Source organism: Eubalaena glacialis, chromosome 2 (assembly GCF_028564815.1).
Source record: "Eubalaena glacialis isolate mEubGla1 chromosome 2, mEubGla1.1.hap2.+ XY, whole genome shotgun sequence".
Lineage (NCBI taxonomy): Eukaryota > Metazoa > Chordata > Mammalia > Artiodactyla > Balaenidae > Eubalaena > Eubalaena glacialis.
The window spans coordinates 62,107,181-62,130,962 of NC_083717.1; the positions used below are offsets into that span (position 1 = coordinate 62,107,181).

Consider the following 23,782-nt stretch of genomic DNA (forward strand, 5'->3'; position numbering starts at 1 on the left):
TTCCCACCTACCTCCCTTCTCTCTCAAAACCTGCCCTCACCCAGTCTCCTTTCTGAAAAAGGACCCTGCTGGGTCCCAGCGAGCCAGGCTAACAACAAATTCCACTTGAGAAAAAGGGGGACCCACTTTAGCAGGGAACAATGCCTGGCTTACCCTAAAGCATGCAGCTCAAATAACTCGACATTCAGGCATGGATGGAGGGAGCTTAACTCCCCTTGAGAAGGGGTCTCCTTGCTCTCTTCCCATTCATCTCAGGGAACAGCCTGGCCCAGAGCCTCAGTCCCCACACCCTAGGGGTGTGCGGGCGTCCAGGAGCCTCCAGCCCCAGACAGACACGGCGAGGCTGAGACCTCTGTCTCCGGCTGCCCTGCGAGGACCACGCCGCGACGTAGTCGTCGAAGGCAGGCGCGGAGCGGAGCCGGAGACAGCGCCTCCCGCACTCTGCTGACGGTGCACAGGGCTGTCCTTGAGGCGAGAATAGCGGCTCGGGAGCCGAAGGGACTAAGGTGGGGGTGGGGGGTTCCACTGAGGAGTGGGAGAAAGAGGTCCCAGCCCCCAGCAGGCCGCTTTAAAATCTCTCCCTGGGAGGGGACAAGGGGTGGCCTTCAGCTGAAACGCGGAAGGGCTCGGGGACCCGGGTCGAAGCGGCGTTTGCCCTGCAAACGCAGTTTTTATTTAGGTTGCCCGTTTATCAGGGTTGGCTCTGGGAGGGCTGATGGCGATTACAGGGAAACTTCACCTGACAGGTCACCCCCTAGCACTGCCACGTCGCCCCACGGTGCGCGCAGCTCTCACGCCCAGGTAGCTGAGGACCGGACTGGATCCGAGAGGCTGGTGAGGCTGGGGCTCCAGCGGGGCGGGCTGAGTTATGGGCGGGGCCTGGCGGTAAGGGCGGGGCTCCTAGGCTCTCAGGCGGGGCCTCAGCCAAAGGCGCGGAGCCCAGGGCGCGGAGAGCGCGGAGTAGAGCAGCGCCCAGTGGAGAGAAGTGGAAGACGAGGATCGCACCGTCCTAGCCCGCCCGCCAGCGTCCACGCAGCTCCCTCACCCTTACCCCGGCCGGCCCTTGCCAGACGCGACCGGCCGCCATGCAGCCCCGGGGCTGAGGCGGCCCAATGGCGAAGCCTGCGTCCCCGCGGTCCCGGCAACGACGGCGCATGGAGAACTTCCGTAAGGTGCGCTCAGAGGAGGCGCCGGTGGGGAGCGGGGACGAGGGAGGCGGCCCGGGCTCGGGCCCCTTCGCAGACCTGGCGCCGGGCGCCGTGCACATGCGGGTCAAGGAGGGCAGTAAGATCCGGAACCTGCTGGCCTTCGCCACCGCCAGCATGGCGCAGCCAGCCACGCGCGCCATCGTCTTCAGCGGCTGCGGTCGGGCCACCACCAAGACCGTCACATGCGCCGAGATCCTCAAGCGCCGCCTGGCGGGTCTGCATCAGGTCACGCGGCTGCGCTACCGGAGCGTGCGCGAAGTGTGGCAGAGCCTCCCTCCGGAGCCCACGCCGGGTCAGAAGCCTGGCGAGCCAGCCGCCAGTCTCAGTGTACTTAAGAACGTGCCCAGCCTCGCCATCCTACTTTCCAAGGATTCACTGGATCCGCGCCAACCCGGCTACCAGCCCCCGAACCCCCATCCTGGCCCCTCGTCCCAGCCAGCTGCACCGACGTCCAAGAGGAGTCTAGGGGAACCCGCAGCTGGAGAAGGCTCTGCGAAGCGGTCACAACCTGAGCCAGGTGCTGCTGAAGAGGACCAGACCGCCTGAGAGCTCCGGCCTCTGGGCCACCTAGGCGGGCTGGATCTTACCCGCAGAGCTTCCACCTTGAGATGTACCTCCAGCCTTATCATGCTTTGCTACTCTGGAACCCACGACCTGGCAGCATGGACACCAAGACGACAAGAAGGGGACCCCAGGGAAGCTTCGTGGTGGGGTTGCTCCTTCACCTATGTGGACTGACGACACAGAACTCCACCTTCAGCTTTTCTGAACCATACGGGGACCTTCCTCAGGGAGGGAATGGTGGGCAGTGGGACTCTTGAGCCTTGCTCAGGACCCCCAAGGCTTAAAGGCACCTAGGATTCTTGAAGTGGGCCTGGAGGGTGAAAGCTGAGGAAAGCTCTTGGAATCACCCCACCACTGTCAGCAGAGGGCAAGGGGTTGGAAACCACTGCCTGAGGGCAGTGGATTATGAGTTGTGGGGGTGCCCTGTTGTGCCCCTCACCTAGGACACAGTTTCCTTTCTAGTTTCCCTTCCCCTGCTTTTAAGGAGCATCCTCAGATCATGCTGGCAGGGGCGTCTCCATAGGCTCTAGCTCTTTTAACATCCCCCTTTCCCCATGCTGGCCCAGAGGGAGAGACCTAGGACAGAACTTCCCATGCCTCCTCCCCTGAGCCCCACAGCTGGAGTCTTGCTTCCAATAAAACAAACACAAAAATGGCTCTGTCCCTGGGTTTTTTCCTAACCACTTGCCTGTGCAGAGACTGCTCTGGTCTGCCCCCTTGTGTCTCAGTCCCCTCCAGCCTGGATCCTTAGCCTTTGGAGTCTTAGGGGTCAGGCACAGAAACTGGACAGCTTCAAAATGGTGCAGGAGGCACATTACCCAGTCCCCGGCTTCTCCCTCTTTCTCAGCCCTCCCTGGCTGTCTCTAGCTTCAGGGCTTGTGGCCAGAAGGGGACCATTTTCACCTTACACATTACCACTATGGGAAAGGGAGCAGCACATTGCTTTTCTGGAAGAGGAAGGAAGGTGAGCATCGATGAACTCTCCTGTCACTGCCAAGGGTGGCAGATCCAACTGGGGTCCCTAAACCTGCAGCCTCCTGCCAATAGACAGCCTTATCCAGAAGGCTGGCACAGAGCCCCCCCATCCCCATGGATAGGATCTACCCTTCACTGCTTTCTTTCTCTGCGAAAGGACAGCACACCCTTGGGAGAGGGGGAGGAGAGACAGAGCGCAAATCCACTGCTGGAAATTACTATTCAGCAGAGAAGCTGGGACTTGGGTTGTGAATCACTGCAGGCTCCCTGATAAGCTGCTGCCTCCAGCCCTGCACAGCTGTCTGTTGAGAGATAATGGCCTTATAAGCCTTTCTGCCCAACTCCAAGTCAGGTGGGAGGGTGGAGAGAGTGCTGTGTACTGGAAGCACTCTCGCAGGTAGGGCGGCGGCGGTGGGGGGCACATAGCCCCGGGATCTCAGAAGCAGACCCTGCCCCCTTGCAACTTAACAGCATCCTTGCAAAGGAGGAGATGGGGAAGTATGTAAGTCACTTGGTAGGCAGAAACCTGAAATAAATCCTGCTGGTAACAAAAGGTAGGTTTCTGCAGTTGACAGAAGGGGCTCTTCGGGGAGTCCACCCCCACCCCCCTATCTCGGCTTCAGCTTTGGATGAGAGAGCCCTGCCATACAGACTCTGACACTGGTTGCCCTCCCCAATTTCTTGTTCTTGATAAGTCCCTAGAGAGGGCCAAGGGGTTTGGGTGTGCTTGTCTGACTCTCAGGGTTGGCCCAAGAAGTGTGGAGAGAACGTAAACTATCCTGACAACTAAGGTGCCCTGAGCTGGCACTGGGCGTCTGCATCTAAACTACATGATAAAACTTGGAAGAGGTCCTGCATGGTAGGATCTTAAGAGAGACTGGTCTTGGTTCTGGAAAAGGGCCAACTTTCAAGACCACTAGTGTCTGAAGTCCTGATTGGCGGGTCACCAGGACTATGCAAGCAGAGACTTTCTCTTTTGATGCCTTGGGTCAGGTAAGTCCCCTTCATGTTGTTTCCCAACCTTCAGAGCGTTAACCTGTTCACATGTGGGCTGTTTCTGCCCCCATGCTAGAAAGCAGGTTATGAAACTGGCTTTCCTTTGTGCACCTTTACCCCAGCAGCTTCAGTTCCCAGGATTTTGATAGGTGCTCATGGGTGCCAATGGAACCCAGCACCTGTGAGCTCCCCACCCCTGCTTTACTGGACCCTCTGGCCCTGCTGACCCAGGAGCAGGCTCCAAAGGAAGGTGACAGATATCCCTATACATCCCCACGCCCAAGGCTAAGGTGGGAACCTGAGAAGTGCTGGAGTAAGGCAAGGAGTGGCAAGGGGAGCATCTCAGAGACACTCACTTTGAGAACTGACTAGTGGCAGAATGGGAGGGAGTGGGAAACCCCACTACCACCACCACAACTGTGAGACCTCATCTTTCCAATAGTGGCCTCTAACCAAGAGCTTCCTGGGCCCTGCCTTGGGGCACTTCCAGGTTAGGGGTGGCAGTGAAGACTCACACCAACAAAACTGTCCCGTCACATAATCAAAATCCATTTGGGGACATAAATGTGTATCATCCAAGGCCAGAGCATGTGGTCAGATGGGCACTGGACCACCAGCTGGACCTCAAGGGACTTCATTATTATGCCAAGTCCCAGTCTAGGCACAGGGTGGGACTGGGGTGGAAGAATCAGAATAATCAGACATTGTTTCTGCCGCAACGATGTCCCAGTCTAGGAAAGAGAAAAAAGAAAGTTACAGCATAATGCAGTGATAGTGGAGAAGGGAGATCTGAGAAGAGGCATTTAATTCACTCAGAGGTGCTGATGGAGCTGGTTCCCCAATGATCAGAAGGAATTAGCCAGCTGGACAGGACTGGACAGGGAATTCCAGGCAGAACACAGAGAGGTGATGCTTGTCTGGTGTTGAGGCAGCCACAAGTGTCTGAAGGAAGCATGGCGAGAGGCAGGTGGGACTGGAATACCAGGTGGGAGCTAGGTCACAAGGAGCCTCCCTGAATAAAGGGGGGGGGGGAGTGGAAGCCAGGGAGTGTCCTGGTCTGATTGATGTTTGAGAAGGATCCTTCTGGCACCTGTGTAGGTGGGAGGTGGATTGGAAGGGGCCTGACTGCATTCCGTATACTGCAGGGAGGTAGGAGATGGGACAGTGGGAGTGGGGACAGAGATGGGGACAGATTTGAGAGCTACCCAGGCTAGGTAGGATTTCACTGCCATTACAGCCAGGATAGAGAAGGGTTTCTCCTTGTGGCTTTAACCCTAGCTTGGCCAGGACTTAGCCTGCCTTCCTGGCATCAAACAATAGATGGATTTTGGTGGGGAAGGGGAGTGAGGTAGGGGGGTCCACAGCTTCAAATTGGTAAAAGCTTTAGAAGCTCTTGTCCACTGGCCATGAATGTGCCAGGGCATGTTCACTGTACAGTTGGGGGAAGACCTGGGTCAGACACTCCCACCCTGCCACGCCCATCTCTCCCACCAGCTCCCTTCATGTCCCAGCCCCCACTCCATAGTTCTGCAGTTTGGATCATTGCTATGCCCATACTGGCCACTAGGGACTCTCTAGTCCCCTCTATTTCACTGAGATGTTGAAACACCTACAGGTCTCCCAGAGAGAAGGGTAATTGAAGAAAGGGAAGGAGGAAGTATAGTCACAGGAAGCTCTCCTTGGTGACACCAGGTTTCTTCTTGTCAGAGCACAGATCTTAGTTTGTAATTGTGCCCTCATTATTGTGAACCTCTGGTTGTCAGTCACCCCAGTAAACCATAAGGCATGATTGAATGGATCCTGCCTGCCTTGCTCCCTACCCAGATCTTGGAACACAGGAAGCCCACAGAGAGCTGTTGACTGAGTGAATAAAGACTGGCTGAACCAGATTTCTGAACTGTTCTGATGCCACATCAAAGTCCTTAACCAGGGCTTCCCTGGTGGTGCAGTGGTTGAGAGTCTGCCTGCCAATGCAGGAGACACGGGTTCGAGCCCTGGTCTGGGAGGATCCCACATGCCGCGGAGCAACTGGGCCCGTGAGCCACAATTGCTGAGCCTGCGCATCTGGAGCCTGTGCTCCCAACAAGAGAGGCCGCGATAGAGGCCTGCGCGCCGCGATGAAGTGTGGCCCCCGCTTGCCACAACTAGAGAAGGCCCTCGCACAGAAACAAAGACCCAACACAGCCATAAATAATTAATTAAAAAAAAAAAAAAAAGTCCTTAACTGTCCAGCCCCATAGACAGTGACCAGATGTTCCCCTTTTCCCCACCACTGCTTATCCCCTATCCCCACCGTCTGGGCCCTTGGGTTCTACCTTCTCTTTGAAGAAGCTAAGGGTCACCATGGTGATATCCAACTTGAGGATTCTGACACCTGCTGACTATTATAGATATTGTGAGTTGAACTGTGTCCCTCCAAAAGGTATTTTGAAGGCTTAACCCCTGATACCTGTAAATGTGACCGTATTTGGAAATAGGGTCTTTGCAGATGTAATTAATATGTAAGATGAGGTCATTCTGAAGTAGGATGAGTCCTTAATCCAATATATCCTTATAAGAAGAGGAGAAGAAACAGAGACACACACAGAGGGAAGAACGGCATGTGAAGATGGAGGCAGAGATTGGAGTTTATGCAGCTGCGAGACAAGGAATGCCAAAGATCGCCAGCGAACGACAGAAGATAAGAAAAAGGTACAGAATGGAGTTTTCCCTAGAGCCTTCAGAGAGAGCATCGTCCTGCAGACATCTTGATTTTGGACATCTAGCTTCCAGAACTATGCGAGAATAACTTTCTGTTGTTTTAAGTCACCCAGCCTGTGGTACTTTGCTAAAGCAGCCCTAAGAAACTAATACAATAGGTATTCCCACCACCTTCAGTGGGAATAGGGAAAAGGAATATGGGGTGTTTGCCAAGGTCCAGTCTTGCATGGAGAGAGGGTCTCTGCAGGTTTCTGCTAGCAAATATGAAGCCTGGTGTCATACTGAACAGATCATAGGCTTTGCAGGAAATGAGGCTGACTCTGATGTGGAGCAAGTTAATTCTTCTCTGAGCCTCAGCTTTCTCATCTACAAAATGGGGCAGATTGCTGTGGGGACAATACCAGGCTTCCCAATCATTCATCATCAGAATCACCTAGGGCACTTGTTAAAAATATAGATTGCATGTTATTTGTTAATTATACCTCAATTTTTTAAAAATACAGATTGCCGGGGTTGAACTCCAAAGCAAGGGGATCAGAATATCCCAGGAAGGACCTGGAAATGGGCAGTTCAATTAGCTCCTCAGGTGATTTTGATGATTAATCAAGGTTGACTAGTCCCCTGAGATAATATATATATATATATATATATATATATATATATATATATATATATATATAGAAGGAGGGGCACTCACACTGGTAAGAGACCCAAAGCTAAATCCCCTTCTCTTTCCCTTCCCATTCAGCCATGGAGAGAAACTCAACTGTTCAAGAACTGTTGAGAGCTGCCCCCTACAGCTGGTGCTGGAAAAGAGAGTCTCTTGGCTCAAGGAGCTGGGGGACACAGGAAGAAACCTTTAGGAGAGCAGCTAATGAACTCAGAACACAAAGTACCCCTGCCCTGGGCCCTGTTTCCTGATTGGAAACTGTGGGTGTGGGGCTCAGTTCAGACAGCTACAAAAACTCAGCTTTCTTTGTTTAAAAAAAAAAAAATTATAAGGATGTGGAAAACATGGAACCTGCATACATTGCTGGCAGGAATGTAAAATGATGTAGGCTGCTTTGGAACAGCTTGGCAGTTCCTCAAAAAGTTAAACATAGACTTACCTTATAACCCAAATAATACTCCTAGATATATATCCAAAATAATGGAACACGTGTCCACACAAAAACATGTCCACAAATGTTCACAGCAGCCTTATTCATAATAGCCAAAAAGTGGAAATAGCTCAAATGTCCATAAACTGATGAATGGGTAAACAAAATGTGGAATATCCATATGATGGAGTATAATTCTGCCATAAAAAGGAATGAAGTACTGATTACAACATGGAGGAACCCTGAAAACATTATGCTAAGTGAAAAGAACCAGACACAAAATAACATTCATATTTATATGAAATGTACAGCATAGGCAAATCCATAGAGACAGAAAGTAGATTAGTGGTTGCCTAGGGCTGGTGGGGTAGGGGAAATGGGGAGTGACTGCCATCGGGTATGGAGTTTCTCTTTGGGGTGATGCAAATGTCCTGGAATTAGATAATGATAATGCTTATACAACATAGTGAGTATACAAAAAAACACTGAATTTTACACTTTAAAAGGATGAATTTTATGGTTTGTGAGTTATATCTCAATCAAAAATTATATCCTTTAATGATGTTCTGATCATAAAAGAAATAATTTAGGAAATTACATAAGTATTAATTAATTAATTATGAACAAGTACCATTAGAGCTCTCCTACCCATACTGGATGGTGGCCCCCCAAAGGATCACCTTTGAATGCTCCTGCCACCCTTTCTCCCTGATTCCCAGGTAATCTATATGGTGTGTTTATCGCCCCCCACCTCCATGCCTTGTCCCTAGTCTCACAACCTGCCATGCCCTGGGAAAAGAACTTTCTATAATTTACAACAGAAGAATACAACACTCACCATTTATTGAGCTCCATTTATTGAGCTATGTCCAGCCAGGACATAGTATTTTACATGCATTATCTTATATAATCTTCCCAATAACCTATTAGGTAGGTTCCATCGTTATTTTTTTTTTTTTAATAAATTTATAAATTTATTGGGACTTCCCTGGTGACACAGCGGTTAAGAATCTGCCTGTCAAAGCAGGGGACACGGGTTCGAGCCCTGGTCCGGGAAGATCCCACATGCTGCAGAGCAACTAAGCCCGTGTGCCACAACTACTGAGCCTGCGCTCTAGAGCCCGCGAGCCACAACTACTGAGTCCGCATGCCGCAACTACTGAAGCCCGCGCGCCTAGAGCCCGTGCTCCACAACGAGAGAAGCCACCGCAATGAGAAGCCCGCTCACTGCAACTAAAAGTAGCCCCTGCTTGCCGCAACTAGAGAAAGCACAGGCTCTAGGCGCACAGGCTTCAGTAGTTGTGGCTCACGGGCTTAGTTGCTCTGCGTCATGTGGGATCTTCCCAGACCAGGGCTCGAACCCATGTCCCCTGCATTGGCAGGTGGATTCTTAACCACTGCACCACCAGAGAAGTCCCTCATTATTCTTATTATACAAATGAATTAACTGTGGTTCAGGAAATTGGAATAACTTGCCTAAGGCCCTGTGGCAGAGCTATAATTTAACAGCAGCAAGAATGTCATTCTCTCAGGTGCTCTCTCTTGTTCATCTCCATTTTCAAAGCAGTTTAGTAGTGAGATCACCATCATTGGAAGTGCACAAGTTGGGACCTGAGGAAATGGAAGCAATATAGGATCAGTCAGACTAACTGCCTCAAGGCCATTTCCAGCCTTGAAATGGCAGGATTCATTTTTTTCCCAAGGCATGCTTAATTACCACCAGAGAAGATAAGAGATTTTCTTGAATGTGAACTTCCCTTTACTAGAAATTCACATGATAGAACAGTGTCTTTGTCCTCACAAGCTCCTCAATAATCCCTCCCCTCTGCACACATCAGAGGAAATGCCTCATCTCAACTCTTCCAGGCTCTTGGCTGCAGCAGGAAGTTGATAGGCTGATCAGCTGGTGGCAATGACACCCCTGAGGCATCAGAAGTCCAGCTGCTGCTGATCCAGAGGGATGGCAAAGGATTTCAGGGCAGAAGATGATAGAAAGAGACAAAAGACACTGACGTCCTTGAGCAAGAGCTGGAGGGAGTAGACAGAATGGTCTGGGGGCTGGAGGCACAACTGGAGGCAAACATGGGAACCAACAGGGCCCCCCCCCAACCCCATAAGTGATGTGGTAGACTGAATTCAAAGATGGCCTCCAGGATTCATGCCCCGTGGTGTACATGCCTTGTATAAACCGGGCTGAATTTGTGAATTTGATGGGATATCATTCCCAAGATTAGGCTACTAATCCATTTACTTTGAATTAATCAACAGAGAGATTACGCTGGATGTGCCTGACCTAATCAGATGAGGTCTTTAAAGGAGGGTTAAGTGTCAGAGATACTCTCCTGCTGGTTTGAAGAAATAAGTGGTGGTATTGTGAGAGGGCCTATGGAGGGTCCATGTGGTAAGGCCCTGAGGGTGGACTCTAGGAGCTGAGAGTGATCCTTGGCTGACAGCAAGAAAAAAATGGGGACTCAGTCCTACCACTGTAAGGAAGTGAATTCTGCCAACAACCTAAACAAGCTTGGAAGAGGACTCTGAGCTCCAGATGAGACTACAGTCCTGGCTGACATCTTGATTTCAGTCTTGTCAGAAGACCCTGAGTAGAAAACCAGATACGCTATGAAGGCATAACTGACCTACAGAAACTGGGAAATAATAAATGGATATTGTTTTAAGCTGCTTAGTTTGTGGTAAATTGGTATGCAGCAATAAAAAAAACCTAAAACAGGTGATGAGGGCTTAGAACTGCCCTCAAAGTAGCAGGGGATTCAGAATTTGCTGGGAAGCCAGCAAAGCCTACCTTTATGGGTGGTGGGGAAAGAAAATTTCTGGAGTCAGACAAAACTGGTCTCAAATCTAAGCACTACTATTTATCAGCTGTGTGATTCTTGGGCAATGTCCTTTGAGTCTATTTCTTCATCCATAAAATAGGGATAAATACTTATCTCACAACAATGTTATAAGGCTTAGATGGGATAATAAATAGTTTGTAGCATGCAGTGGCACATAATAAATTATGGTCATAATTGTTTCTGAAAACAACAACAAAAACACGCAACACTCCTGTAGCCAATCTAAGGTCCTGTAGGCCAAGTGGAGAAACTGACAGCAGAGACCAGTTGGGATTCAGTTGCCATATACCCCAGTGGGTTTTTTGTTTTGTTTTGTTTTTTTGGCTGCGCAAGGCTTCAGGGATCTTACTTCCCCACCAGGGACTGAACCCAGGCCATGGCAGTGAAAGCGCCAAGTCCTAACCACTGGACTGCTACGGAACTCCCAGCCCAGTGCTTTCTTTCTTTCAAGTTTTTATAGTTTTTTGTTTTTTTTAATCCTTATTGGAGTACAGTTGATTTACAGTGTTGTGTTAGCTTCTGCTGCACAGCAAAGTGAATCAGTTACACATATACATATACCCACTTCTTTCTAGATTCTTTTCCCAGTGCTTTCTTAATTATGGGAGCCCTGATCTCATCCTGAGCTTCCAGCTCTTGGAGATTTGATGAATATTAATTTAAATCAAAGAGGCGAAACCTTCCCCAGGTGTCCTTTCGTTAGGTTGGTGGGAGAAGTTGAGGACAGGTGCTTTGAAAAAAAGCTTTTTTATAATTTTCCCAGCCAGGTTCATACCCCCTAAAGCACTGCTAGGTAGGAAACAGAGAAGGGCCAATACTGACACCCTGGAGACAGGGCCTGGAGTCAGGAAGTGGAGACTGAATGTCCATCTTTTCTTTCCTCAGATCCAGGGATAGAGAATGAGGGATAACAAGAGATAATGAGACTTGTCTCATTAACTCCTTGTGGCACCGAGATAATTCAGGCCTGGGGAATGTGGTCTCACTGCCCAGGAGCTCAAGGTCAGAATGCAGTTAGTGAAGCCAGATTAGACGTTTAAGAGTCTTGGAACTTAATCAACCGCCTCCTGTAGGGACTGGGGGAAGGCCTTTCACCGGAAATATCCAGGTGAGTCCTGGAACCGGGGATTAGGTGAAAAGAGCCTCGATTGCCGGCAAGGAAACTAATTTCTGAGCCCGTTTCCTTCTCTGTAACGTCAAGTGGTTGGACTCATTTTTTGAATGCTTGCGGGTTTGTGGTATAAGAATAGTTACTAATAGGGTCCCTTATAGGTAAGCAGTCGTTCTGTCCCACTCGTTCTCTTATTTTAGGCTCAAACAGGGGGGTAAAGCAAAGAAGGTATTTTTATAATAATTTGTCGTTGTTATTGTTATTGTTCCCATGTTGTGGTGCTAGAGTCGCCTCCCGAGCCAGACTTGAACCACGCTACGGTCCACTGACGGCTCTTCGCCTTCTTCCTTCCATCCTCGCTCCGCGATTGCCGTTGCAGTCCACGGAACCAGCGAGCCGGCGGAGAACGGCGCCGAAATAAATTGTCCTGAGCGCGCCGCCGTAGCCCGCCCGAGGCCGCGTGGTGTCCCCTTCCGCAGTGGGCGGGCCCTCACGCTCCGCCCGCCGTGCGTCGGTGCGTGAGTCCGGCCCCCACGAGCTCGCGAGCGGTCTTGAGTTCACACCCGGCTTCTCCTCAGCCTTATCCTGCGCGCCGCCATCACCGTCATGCTAGGCGCCGCTGTCCGCCGCTGCTCGGTAGCAGCAGCCGCAGTCGCCCGGACCAGCCCTCGAGGCCTCCTGCACCCCACTCCGGCCCCCGGCCCCGCCGCCGGTAAGGCCCCCGCCTGCCACTGTCCGCGCCCGCGTGTCCTTGCGGTGACCTGGGCCCCCGCCGCCACGCGAGGGCAGGCTCGCCCAGAGGCCTAGCTCCTGCCCTGCGGGCCGGCGGCCGAACCTGGTGACCGCTGGCCGTTCTCTCCGCCGCCTCGAGTTGTGGAGGACTCGAGGGCGCGCCCCCGGGGCCTCCCTCGGCGTGACTTCCTGGTGCGGGCACCGCGGACGGGTCAAGTGTGGACCTGCTGTGGGCGCAACGGAGGGGGCGCAGCGCACCTCCAGCGCCCACCGAACCCCTTCGGTCCCCGGGCCGTGACCTTGCCCCGGCGCTGACCCCGCGGCCACATGACTGGGAGTGGCCACCGCCGGCCTGCAGCGCTTCGGCGAAGGTGACATTGAGCTCAGGGTAGGGGCGGGGGGGGGTGGTCCCTCCGGGGACCCCGGCACCGCCGCCCCCAGCTTCTTCCGAGAATGCGTTATACTTCCGTGTGGAACGCAGTATAGCGTTTCATCCGACATTTCTCGGTTAGCGTTTTGTCACTTTCTCAGACCATTCTGTTATTTTTAGAGACTGCTGTGCCACGTTCTAATTCTTCCATTTTCACGATAGATCGACGTGTGTGGTTGTTTCCTGAGGTCTGGAAGAAAGCCTGACTGTTGATAGGTCTTATGAAAAGAATATTACTCTTTCGAAAATTGGGTACCACAGACCCAGGAATACTGGCTTCTACAAACATGGGAAGCATTATTTTTGACTTCCGGTTAGAAGCCTGATTGTTGGAATATGAGATGGTCTGCTGATTGCTGTCTCTTATTTTGCCTTCCCCTTATATGTGTTCCGGGAAACTTTGTGTCCAGCACGGAACTTTTAATTATTGTAACTGCACTTTGATTTTGGTCCATGGTGGTAGTATATGCGGCATTATGAAATTTGGCCCCTAAGCATGCGTATTTAAACATGTGAACTCAAACTCTTAGTAAGTTTGGACATAGTGATTTATCTTCTAGGCACTCTAGTCACCCTCTTTAGTATAATTCATAAAAAGCTTTATTTTAGGTGTTGTCTTATAAACCTAAATATTTGCCACAAGGAGGCAGTCTTGGTTACATTTGTGTCAGCTACTTTCTAGCTGTGTGACCATGGACTTATTAATTAAACCTTAAGACTCAGTTGCCTCATCTGTAAAATTGGGATAATATTTAGTAGTTGTGAGGTTTAACTGAGATAATGTAGCTCTTAGCACCTTTCCTGGCACAAATGCTTAATACATATTTGCTTTTTTATAGTGCATTTCATTTTTGCATATTATAGGTGAGGTTTGTTATCAATATGAGATGAAGAGGTTTTATGCAATTAAAAGTCAGAAAGGACTAAGATTCTTGGATGAGGCTATCCAAGGTCAAGTGAAAGAGCTCTGGAGGGGTTACCTGAGGGGCCTCAAGTTTGCTGTAGGTAAGTAGCAACCCAAATTCCATATTTGGTCCCAGGAGAAGTCTCCAACTTGTAACAGAATTGTTTTCCAATAACTGCTGAATTAGATAATTAAATGTTTTGAATAATGGTTAGATTCTCTAGTCAACCGTTAAAAGTTACACAATCCTGGCACCTGTCCTTACCCTGATAGGTCTGAAAAGGTGGGAGGAGTTTCCGCTTTTCATTTCTTGGTGCAGGGCTAAATTTAAGTAGCACTTTTTATTACCTTCCAACCTTTTCTGCACCACTCCCACATTTATAGATTTCCAGCCTTAGGACCCCAAGGTTCATGACTGCTCTTAAGCCTTACACCTCTGTAACCCTGCCTTTGAGCTTGTTCATGTACCCTCTGCATTATTCACTTCTTTCCATTACTCCTAGAATCACCACCACCAAAATGTCCATTCTCTGAGCCTTGTCTGAGCTGATTAGTTATTGAAGGGGATTAATGAGCCCCTTAATTTTTCTAAATATATTGTTAGCCTTTTTTTAAAAAAAGGTTGCTTAACTGAATGCCAGAAAGCAGTGTTAGAAATAGATTTTTAGATTGTAGCCCTAGAAATGTCCCAGTTTTTTACAGCTGCTTCCCTTTTCCTACTCTGGAATCTTTAGTTTATATAAAAGCACTGAGTAATTGTTTTCCAAAATAATTTACCATACAAGCCTCAAAACTAGGTGGAAATGCTGTACTTAAGTAGGGGTGGTGTGGGGGAGGGAAAAGATGCCTATATAGTTTACCTAAAAATCAAAATGTTAAGCATGTCCATAATAACTACAAGAATAGATCCTGCTCTACCCATTACTGGAATTAGGAATATAATTTAAACCATGTGGGAGAGTATGTTTTTCCCAACCTGGAAGCTATGTGTGTTCCCAGTGCTTGCTTGGTATTCTAAATACTTGTCTCATACAGGGTTTTTGTTTTTTGTTTTTGAATACAACCAGTTTGTAATTTGGGACTCTCAGAAGGAAAGTGAACAAATTGTCGAAGGTGATCCATTGATCTCCCTGTCTAGGATTTGTAGTTGCTAGCCATCTTTTTCATAGTTAGAAAACAAAACAAAGCCACGGTCATCCAGTGAAATCCATGCCCATGCCCAGCAGTGAGCAAAAGAAATTTGTTATCATGAAATGCTTTTCTGGGTGGTTGGAGAGAATTATATACTTCATTTTTCTTGGGTAAATACTAAGAAGTGGAATTACTGGGTATGGTAGGTGTGTACTTAACTTGATAAGGAACTGGTAAACAGTTTATACTTCGATTATATACTTGCACTTTAAGTATTCTGCTAGGGATAACTTTAGTTTTTAAAAACAGTAGTTTACAAATTTTTGGTAACAGTGGGCTAAAGTGTTATTTTTGGTATGTTAAGCCTTTAAAAATAACTAGAAATTATACCAAGCTTGTCTAATTCGTATAACAAGAAATGCAATTTGAAGAATGTTTTATTTCGGTAAGTTAGGATTTCCATAAACAGAAGATCAATTAAGACATTTCTAGATAAGGATTAATTTAAAGCTACCATTCATTGAGTACCTACGTACAAGGTACTAAACCCTGGGCAAAGTGTTACCTTGCTTTCATTTTTAATCATCATACTCTGCTAAGGTAGTGGTATCCTCATTTTATACATAAGGAATATAAAACTTGAGTTAATTTTACTAGGGCCAAACAATGGGAGCGTGAAGAGCCTAGAAGCATCTGACCACTAGGCTCCGCTGCCTCCTAAAACCCAAAGGTAAAAATGCCTTCTCCCACCTCCTGCTCCATTCAGAGGCTGTTTAGATAGAATTCAGATTTCTTACTCCCAATTCACTGTCCATTTGATAGGCAGAAACTAAAAATGGGAAGGCTTTTCATATGGTACTAGAAAGGGTATATTGATTGAGAGCAGAATACTAAGTGTTTCCTATTTTCTTGATGGTGTTATATTAATAAATCTCACTTCTTAGAAATCTAGTAAAACTTTTTTCCATTAGGTGTAAGTCACTTTTTTAATTAGAATTTTCAAGGAGGGGGCTGTAGTTTGATAAAACAATTTTTAAATTACCGTTGCTTTGTCAGGATGTATAATTTATTTTGGGATATAATTTAATGGAGAGCATAAGTTTTTTTTTTAATTTATCAAGAAAGTGTATCTTATAAATTTGGTTAAGAACTAGAATGGACATTGTTTTATTTTATTTTTGGCCACACTGAGTGGCTTGTGGGATCTTCGTTCCCCGACCAGGGATTGAACCCGGGCCCTCGACAGTGAAAGCGCAGAGTCCTAAGCACTGGACCGCCAGGGAATTCCCAAGAATGGACATTATTTTAAATTAAGAATTAATAATTGTTTATCATAAAAATGAGTGTATAAAGAAATAAAGTTTTTCCTTCCAAAGATAACCGCTCTTAACAATTACATGCCAGCATTACACATTAGTGGGATAAAAGCATAAACGTACATACATAGTACTTTTTGTTCTACTCGCTTTTCTGTGCTTAATTTTTAAGATTTTTTTCAAATCAGTACATAAGATTTGTTTCATTTGACCTGCTGAATAATTTTCCTACCATGACATACATAGCTGATTCAAAACTTCATGCACTGAGTGTATTTAATACCACTGAACTGTACATTTAGAAATGGTTAAGATGGTAAATTTTATGTTATGTGTATTTTAAGACACCAAAAAAAGAAAAAAACAAAAAACTTTATGTATTGGCAAGATATGTCAAGTACTACTTCTATACATTGAAGTTTTTGCTCTCTCTCCCCTATAGCTGTCCAGTCAATTCGCTGCTACTCCCATGGGTCACATGAGACAGATGAGGAGTTTGATGCTCGCTGGGTGACGTACTTCAATAAGCCAGATATTGATGCTTGGGAATTGCGTAAAGGTAATTGGAACATAGGCATATGTGTCTATTTTAGTATAGAGTTATGAACTGCTGTGTGGTCTTCCACTACTTTGTTGAAAGTAACTACAGTTAATCCTTGAAAAATTTGGGGGGTTAGGGACACCGACACACACCCCCACATAGAAAATCCACATATAACTTTACAGTTGGTCCTCTTTATTTGCAGTTCTGTGTCCAAGGTTCTCCATCTACGGATTCAACCAACTTCGGATCATGTAGCACTGTAGTATTTATTGAAAAAAATCCACGTGTAAGTGGGCCTGTACAGTTCAAACCCATGTTGTTCAAGGGTCAACTGTGTTTTGAAAACATGTATCATGCAAACTGGGTATTGTCATGCATCTTGCGATTAGGAAAGTTTATAGTTTCCAGAGTAAGTATTTCCTGTAAAGCAGGGTTTTAAAGGAGGCACAGTTGACATTTTGGGCCAGACAGTTCTTTGTTGCAAGGGCTGTCCTTTGCATTGTAGGATATTTAACAGCATCCTTGGTTTCTACACACTAGATGCCAACACCCTCACACACCCCCAGTTGTGACAACTAAAAATGTCTCCTGGGGGACAAAATCATCACTGCTATAATGATAGGCCAGGGTGAGCAAGATTTAACAGTTGTGTAATTTTTAGATAATTTACGCAAGTAGTCATTTGGTTCTCTTCCCTTCTTGGTAATAGTTTGGGATTTTTGTTATTTTTATTCTCAGTTATGATTTGTCTTGCCCTGAATAAGTGTCCGATCTGAATAAGCTAGAACTTGTTTATCCTAAATTTGTAAGTACACATTTAACATAAGTAAGTAGCATTAATAATAACCAGGCTAGTAGACTGGTAGATAACTAATTTTAAGTGTAAGAAGTTTATCTCAGACCAAGAGTTCATTCTCTATGACTATATTCTAGCATTGCAGTCACTGGTGTCCTTTGTTTAAATATTTTAAAATAAATAAAAGCGAGAAACCTAAGTGCTTCATACTTCTCTGCAGGAATGTAATGACACCATTTTGCTGCAGCTGGGGAAATTCTTATTGGATAATCTTGAGTAGAAGTAATGAAAAGAACAGCAGTTCTGCATTCCCATTAAGAGAATCTTAAATTTTATGATGTATCATTTTGTGCCAAGCCAAAAGTAATCATGCCCAGTCATTTTCTGGTTGAATGTTTGTGACTGTGTGCTAATGGCTCTCTGTATCTCCTTAATGTCCTCATTTGGGCTTCATTACCTCCCTTAAGCATTTCTCTGGTTGTTTTTAGATTATTTTCCAATCAGATCTATTTTAAAGCAATCAAAGTACATACATTGTACTAAGAGTTAAAGATATAAGTTGAAAATGGCCCTCTTGTTTGAAAAGAAACCAGCTACTTTTGAAAATAGGGTTTGCATTTAAGAAAACTCTTGAGGTTTTTTTCCTTCCGTCTGCATGCTACTGCATAGTTCTTTTCACTAACTCACTGTGGAAGATCCGCTATGATCTCATTATCTAGAATATTTTATTTTTGGCTGCGCCATGCAGCTTACAGGATCTTAGTTCCCCGACCAGGGATCGAACCCAGGACCCTGGCAGTGGACCCGCTGAGTCCTAACCAGTCCTCCCTAGCCAGGAAATTCCCAATTATCTCATTTTAGAGATAAGAGAATAGAGGCTCAAACAGACAAGATCACATGTCTATGGTTCAATAAAAATACAAATAACTAAATCATAGTTTAAGTGAGGATATTCCAGGTTGATATGACCCCTCTTTTTAATTTGACAGGGATGAACACCCTTGTTGGCTATGACCTGGTTCCAGAACCCAAAATCATTGATGCTGCTTTGCGGGCATGCAGACGCTTAAATGATTTTGCTAGTGCAGTTCGCATCCTAGAGGTTGTTAAGGTCAGTAAAATAACAATACTAAAGTTGTTTTGGAAATAGGTGGACTATTGATTAGGTATTAGCATATTCTGTGTTTTTGAATTTGTTAAAATACCTAAAATTAGTTCTTATATAGCTAGAGGGAATGTACATTGCGATTACAGTCTTTTTGGAGGGTGGTTTGGTAGAATTTATTCAGAGACTTAAAAATTATGCTTGGGGCTTCCCTGGTGGCACAGTGGTTGAGAATCTGCCTGCTGATGCAGGGGACACGGGTTCGAGACCTGGTCTGGGAAGATCCCACGTGCCGCGGAGCAACTAGGCCCGTGAGCCACAACTACTGAGCCTGCGTGTCTGGAGCCTGTGCTCCGCAACAAGAGAGGCCGCGATAGTGAGAGGCCCGCGCACCGCGATGAAGAGTGGCCCCCGCTTGCCATAACTAGAGAAAGCCCTCGCACAGAAACGAAGACCCAACACAGTCATAAATAAATAAAAATAAATAAATTTAAAAAAAAAATACCAATTAAAAAAAAAAAATTATGCTTGATACCCATTTGTTCAGCAATCCCATTTGAGAATTTACCTTAAGGAAATAATTAAGAATGTACACTTTATCTTTGTGCTGTTTGTGAAAGTATAGAGAGAATGATCAAAATGTAAGAGGATATATACTTATTCTCCTCCCTCTTATTTGATTATAGTTTCTAATTTTTCTGTAATGAACAAATTAATGCATGGAATTTTAAATAAGAATTTTATAATTTAGCAAATACAGCTAAGGAGACCTAGAATTTGTTAAAGACAGAAGAGTAATAGCTTGGCACTGTCTTAGTCCATTTGACTTTTTTAATATTTGTCCCTGAGGAACAAATATTATGACAATATGGGTGTGATTGTATGTTATGGCGAGTATTCATCAAAACTCTCTTGCCTTGGAAATAAGTATTCTTTAAGTGTGGATCTCAGTGAAAAGACATTGTGTTCTATAAGAAAGAAATTCAAGGTCTGTAAGAGGGAAAGTATGATATTACTTTATCTAAAATGGGTAAGATAATTAAGGGTTCTGTAGGCTATCAATCCATTCAGCACCAGTAGTTAATTCAGTTAGGGTCTCAAATTGAGGCAAATCAAAAAACTTTTTTCTGTGATAATTTAATTATTACTGTTGCCTGCTAGGCATGTTTAATTGCCTTCACAAAATTCTGTCATCACCGCCTTCTTTTCCAGTAACTCAAGGCTTTAAAATGTTTTTTCCCTTGGGTTTAGTCCAGTTGTCTTAGTTAGTCTCCAGGTGTCTTAAAAACCTACCTTGAATAGTGCCTATATAAGTTGCTGTCTTGTTTTGTTTTGTTTTTTATTTTTGGCTGCGTCAGGTCTTCGTTGCTGCGCGCGGGCTTTCTCTAGTTGCGGCAAGTGGGGGCTACTCTTTGTCGAGGTGCGCCGGCTTCTCATTGAAGTGGCTTCTATCGTTACGGAGCACAGGTTCTAGGCGCGCAGGCTTCAGTAGTTGTGACACTCAGGCTCATTAGTTGTGGCTTGCGGGCTCTAGGGCGCAGCCTCAGTTGTTGTGGTGCACGGGCTTAGTTGCTCCACGGCTCAAACCTGTGTCGCCTGCATTAGCAGGCAGATTCTTAACCACTGCACCACCAGGGAAGTCCCAAGTTGCTGTCTTTTTTGAACAAATATGTTAACTTAAAAGTAGGTGACTTGTATTCTCTGCTACTAGCCTCTGCATATGTGATTAAAATCATTTTCAAGTTCATTTTGTTAATAGAGACAGCTTTTCAGAGCTAAATGTGACTATTTTCTTTGCCATCAGGACAAAGCAGGACCTCATAAGGAAATCTACCCCTATGTCATCCAGGAACTTAGACCAACTTTAAATGAACTGGGAATCTCCACTCCAGAGGAACTGGGCCTTGACAAAGTGTAAACCCCATGGGTAAGCTACATACCTGAAAAAGGCAGGAAAGAATCCAGGGAGGGGTGAGTGAGTGGCATTTCAGTATTCTCAGAGTAAGACCTTTTTGTGGCCTTGTTAGAGGCTATGAGCTTAGAGATTGAGAGAGAACCTATGATGATTAATTTAAGGAGCTAGAATTGTTGTTTCTAGTTGTCATAATTATTCTTTTACTGGCGTAAAGGCAAGTAAAAGCCTTATTTTAAAATCTATATAAAATATTTCAAGCATAAAGAATAGCATAGGGAATAAGTGTAACCACACCCAGATTTTGAGATATTAATATTTTTGCCATGTGTGCTTTAGTTTTCCCCCTCCCCCAAGAAATGACAAGTTTCACATAGAGTTGAAGCCCTCTCTGTACCTCTTCCCTAATTCCAGCCCTTTAACCTCCCACAACTAAAGGTAATCTACTACATACAAGGTGTTCATCATGCATGCTTTTATACATCTGTTTATTTTTAATAGCAGGGTTTTATTGATTTGATGCTTCTGTTGTGTGCCCAAGTTGGAATATGATAGTTAAGTAATATTCATTGATAATAAAAGCTTATTTGATACCTTGTCCTCTATGACAGATTAGGTAATAAAACGAGCCACAGGATTGCCTGGGTAGTGAAAAGTATGCAGAAAATCCTTTGTAAAACAGAAAATATATAAGTAAAAAGTCATATATTTATTTTATTTAATGAACACACATAGTGTATATAACTCTTACTATGTGTCAGGTACTGTTTTATGAGCTTTATAAGTATTAACTCATTTAATCCTCAAACAGTCCTGTGAGGTACTTACTATTATTATAATTATTCCCATTTTACTATTTTACTGATGAGGAAACTGAGGCACATTGTCCAAGGTCATACAACTAGTAGAGGAACCCACATTTAAACCCAGGCAGTCTGGCTCCAGAGTCCATTGCTTTTACTATGCCACACATCCTTTGCATTGCAGTACTGGGGCATTTACTAAGGCCATACTCTTACTTCACAGAGGTAAATGATGAGGCTTAAATAGAGGATTTGCTTCCTAAGAGTAAGAAGAAGTTTATTTTTAAAAGATGGAACTAAACTATCTTATAAAAGTTTCAATAAAAGTGGACCCCAAATTATTTAAAGAGCTAGTATCAGACTCCTCACAAGATAAAGAGCCAGGTTAGGATACCATTAGTGAACATCTAATTTCACACCTAATAAGCACTTGTTTAAAAATCAGGGCTTCCCTGGTGGTGCAGTGGTTAAGAATCCACCTGCCAGTGCAGGGGACATGGGTTCGAGCCCTGGTTCGGGAAGATCCCACATGCCGTGGAGCAAGTAAGCCTGTGCACCACAGCTACTGAGCCTGTGCTCTAGAGCCCGCGAGCCACAACTAATGAAGCCCGCGCACCTAGAGCCCATGCTCTGCAACAAGGGAAGCCACCGCAGAGAGAAGTCTGCACCATAATGAAGAGTGGCCCCTGCTCGCTGCAGCTAGAGAAAGCCCATGCACAGCAACAAAGACCCAACGCAAATGGATGAAGATGTGGCACCTATATACAATGGAGTATTACTCAGTGATAAAAAGAAACGAAATTGAGTTATTTGTAGTGAGGTGGATGGACCTAGAGTCTGTCATACAGAGTGAAGTAAGTCAGAAAGAGAAAAACAAATACCATATGCTAACACATATATATGGAATCTAAAAAACAAAAACAAAAAAAACCAAAGACCCAACACAGCCAATAAATAATTAAATTAAGTTAAAAAAAAATCTTAGAACTCAAAAAGAATCCCTACATTCAATCTTCCTGCTGACAGAGTGAGCAGAAAATGCCTGAGGTTTTGTAATCCAATTTTGAGGTCTCTTTTCACAGCTTGCTTTGGAGCAGGAGTCTTAATTTTATCTTTGTCTACCCCTATACCACTACCACCTCCTCCTCCTCCCTGAAGCCAGAGAGCACATCTTTGTAAAACGTGGAAGGGCTTTCATTTATCAAGTATTATTCCAAGGAGTCCAGAAGATCTTTGTTATGTAGGATATTTTGTAGCTGCAGTAACACTGTATTCTTTTACTTAAAAATTTTTTAAGAGGGCAACTCCCCAATACTTTTCTGATTGGAAAAGACTACCCCAATAATTACCGAGTGTATGACAACAAAAAACTAAGCAGTTAGTACCTGGTGTGTTGATTGCAGGCAGGATTAAGTAAGAGCAGAAGAGACTACACAGAGGCAGTGATATTCTTGGGCTGTTGCTCTAAAGGTTATTTTTAGTAAGATTTCTACCTTTTCTTTATTTCCTAGCTAATTTTTCATGTTTTCTCTTAACAGATGGGCTTCCTAAGGATTTATTGATAATGCTACTTGATTGTAAACAATCACCTGGAAATACTGATGAAAACATATTACCTTATTTGAACAAGTTTTCCTTTGTTGAGTACCAAACCATGTAATGTAACTTGGACTTTAATAAAAGGGAAATGAGTTTGAACTGAAATTAGGTATCGTTTCATGTGTTTGCATTGAAAAGCAAAAAAAAAGAACTATTATAGGGTCGTTGGTTTCACTGGTTGCCGCGTTCTATGCTGAGAGAACTGCTTCAATTCTCTGGAAACCACCCAACATGAAAGTCAGCTACATAAACATATTTGGGTGCACTGGCTGGTAAATTAGCTAAAAATTAGAAGTCATTCATATAGAATTTTCTTGTTGACAGGCCAGCAAGTACCATGGACTTAGTACCATGGTCCTTGGGGATAGATCAAATTGTGTACCTTCCCAAAAATGGGTGAAATAGGGCTTCCCTCGTGGCGCAGTGGTTCAGAATCTGCCTGCCGATGCAGGGGACATGGGTTCGAGCCCTGGTCTGGGAAGATCCCACATGCCGCGGAGCAACTAGGCCCGTGAGCCACAACTACTGAGCCTGCGCGTCTGGAGCCTGTGCTCCGCAACAAGAGAGGCCGCGATAGTGAGAGGCCCGCGCACCGCGATGAAGAGTGGCCCCTGCTTGCCGCAACTGGAGAAAGCCCTCGCACAGAAAAACGAAGACCCAACACAGCCAAAAATAAATAAATAAATAAATATTTTAAAATGGGTGAAATAAAGTTTTAAAGTGGTCATTAAGATAGTCTTGAGGATGTGCTGATAATAGCCAGGCCCTTAGTGCCTCTTTTTTTCCCTACCTGTTCTTCCCTCGCAGTACAGTATTAGCCTTGGACATCGAAGACTTTGCTGGGGTAGATTTGGAGGCTTTCTGCTTAAAGAACTGAGTAAATGAGTTTCGTTTTTTTTTAAGTAATTTTATTTATTTTTTATTTTTTTGGCTGCATTGGGTCTTTGTTGCTGCGTGCAGGCTTTCTGTCTAGTTGCAGCCAGCGGGGGCTACTCTTCATTGCA

At 45.5% G+C, this 23,782-nt stretch overlaps 2 protein-coding genes across 3 annotated transcripts; both read left to right on the forward strand.

The window, feature by feature from the left end:
- Window positions 1-965: 965 nt before the first annotated feature.
- On the forward strand, window positions 966-2,408 carry RPP25 (ribonuclease P and MRP subunit p25). Its single transcript, XM_061181900.1, has one exon. The coding sequence runs from the start codon at window positions 1,113-1,115 to the stop codon at window positions 1,752-1,754; it is 642 nt and encodes a 213-aa protein (XP_061037883.1). The 5' UTR covers window positions 966-1,112; the 3' UTR covers window positions 1,755-2,408.
- A 9,605-nt stretch (window positions 2,409-12,013) lies between these two features.
- On the forward strand, window positions 12,014-22,883 carry LOC133085046 (cytochrome c oxidase subunit 5A, mitochondrial). Of its 2 annotated transcripts, XM_061181901.1 has the most exons (6): window positions 12,014-12,218; window positions 13,533-13,673; window positions 16,462-16,578; window positions 18,349-18,470; window positions 20,269-20,391; window positions 22,718-22,883. In XM_061181901.1, exons 1-5 carry the CDS (start codon window positions 12,113-12,115, stop codon window positions 20,380-20,382), a joined length of 600 nt encoding a protein of 199 aa, XP_061037884.1. In that variant the 5' UTR covers window positions 12,014-12,112; the 3' UTR covers window positions 20,383-20,391; window positions 22,718-22,883. The 2 variants fall into 2 exon arrangements, with proteins under 2 accessions (XP_061037884.1, XP_061037886.1); XM_061181903.1 differs by lacking the exon at window positions 13,533-13,673 and having other exon boundaries at window positions 12,017-12,218.
- Window positions 22,884-23,782: the final 899 nt, after the last annotated feature.

Coding starts and splice junctions, on each gene's coding strand:
- LOC133085046 (XM_061181901.1), top strand. CDS start 12,113: ATGCTAGGCGCCGCTGTCCGCCGCTGCTCGGTAGCAGCAGCCGCAGTC. Junction 16,579..18,348: donor TGCTTGGGAATTGCGTAAAG/GTAATTGGAACA, acceptor TTAATTTGACAG/GGATGAACACCCTTGTTGGC. Junction 18,471..20,268: donor GCATCCTAGAGGTTGTTAAG/GTCAGTAAAATA, acceptor CTTTGCCATCAG/GACAAAGCAGGACCTCATAA.
- RPP25 (XM_061181900.1), top strand. CDS start 1,113: ATGGCGAAGCCTGCGTCCCCGCGGTCCCGGCAACGACGGCGCATGGAG.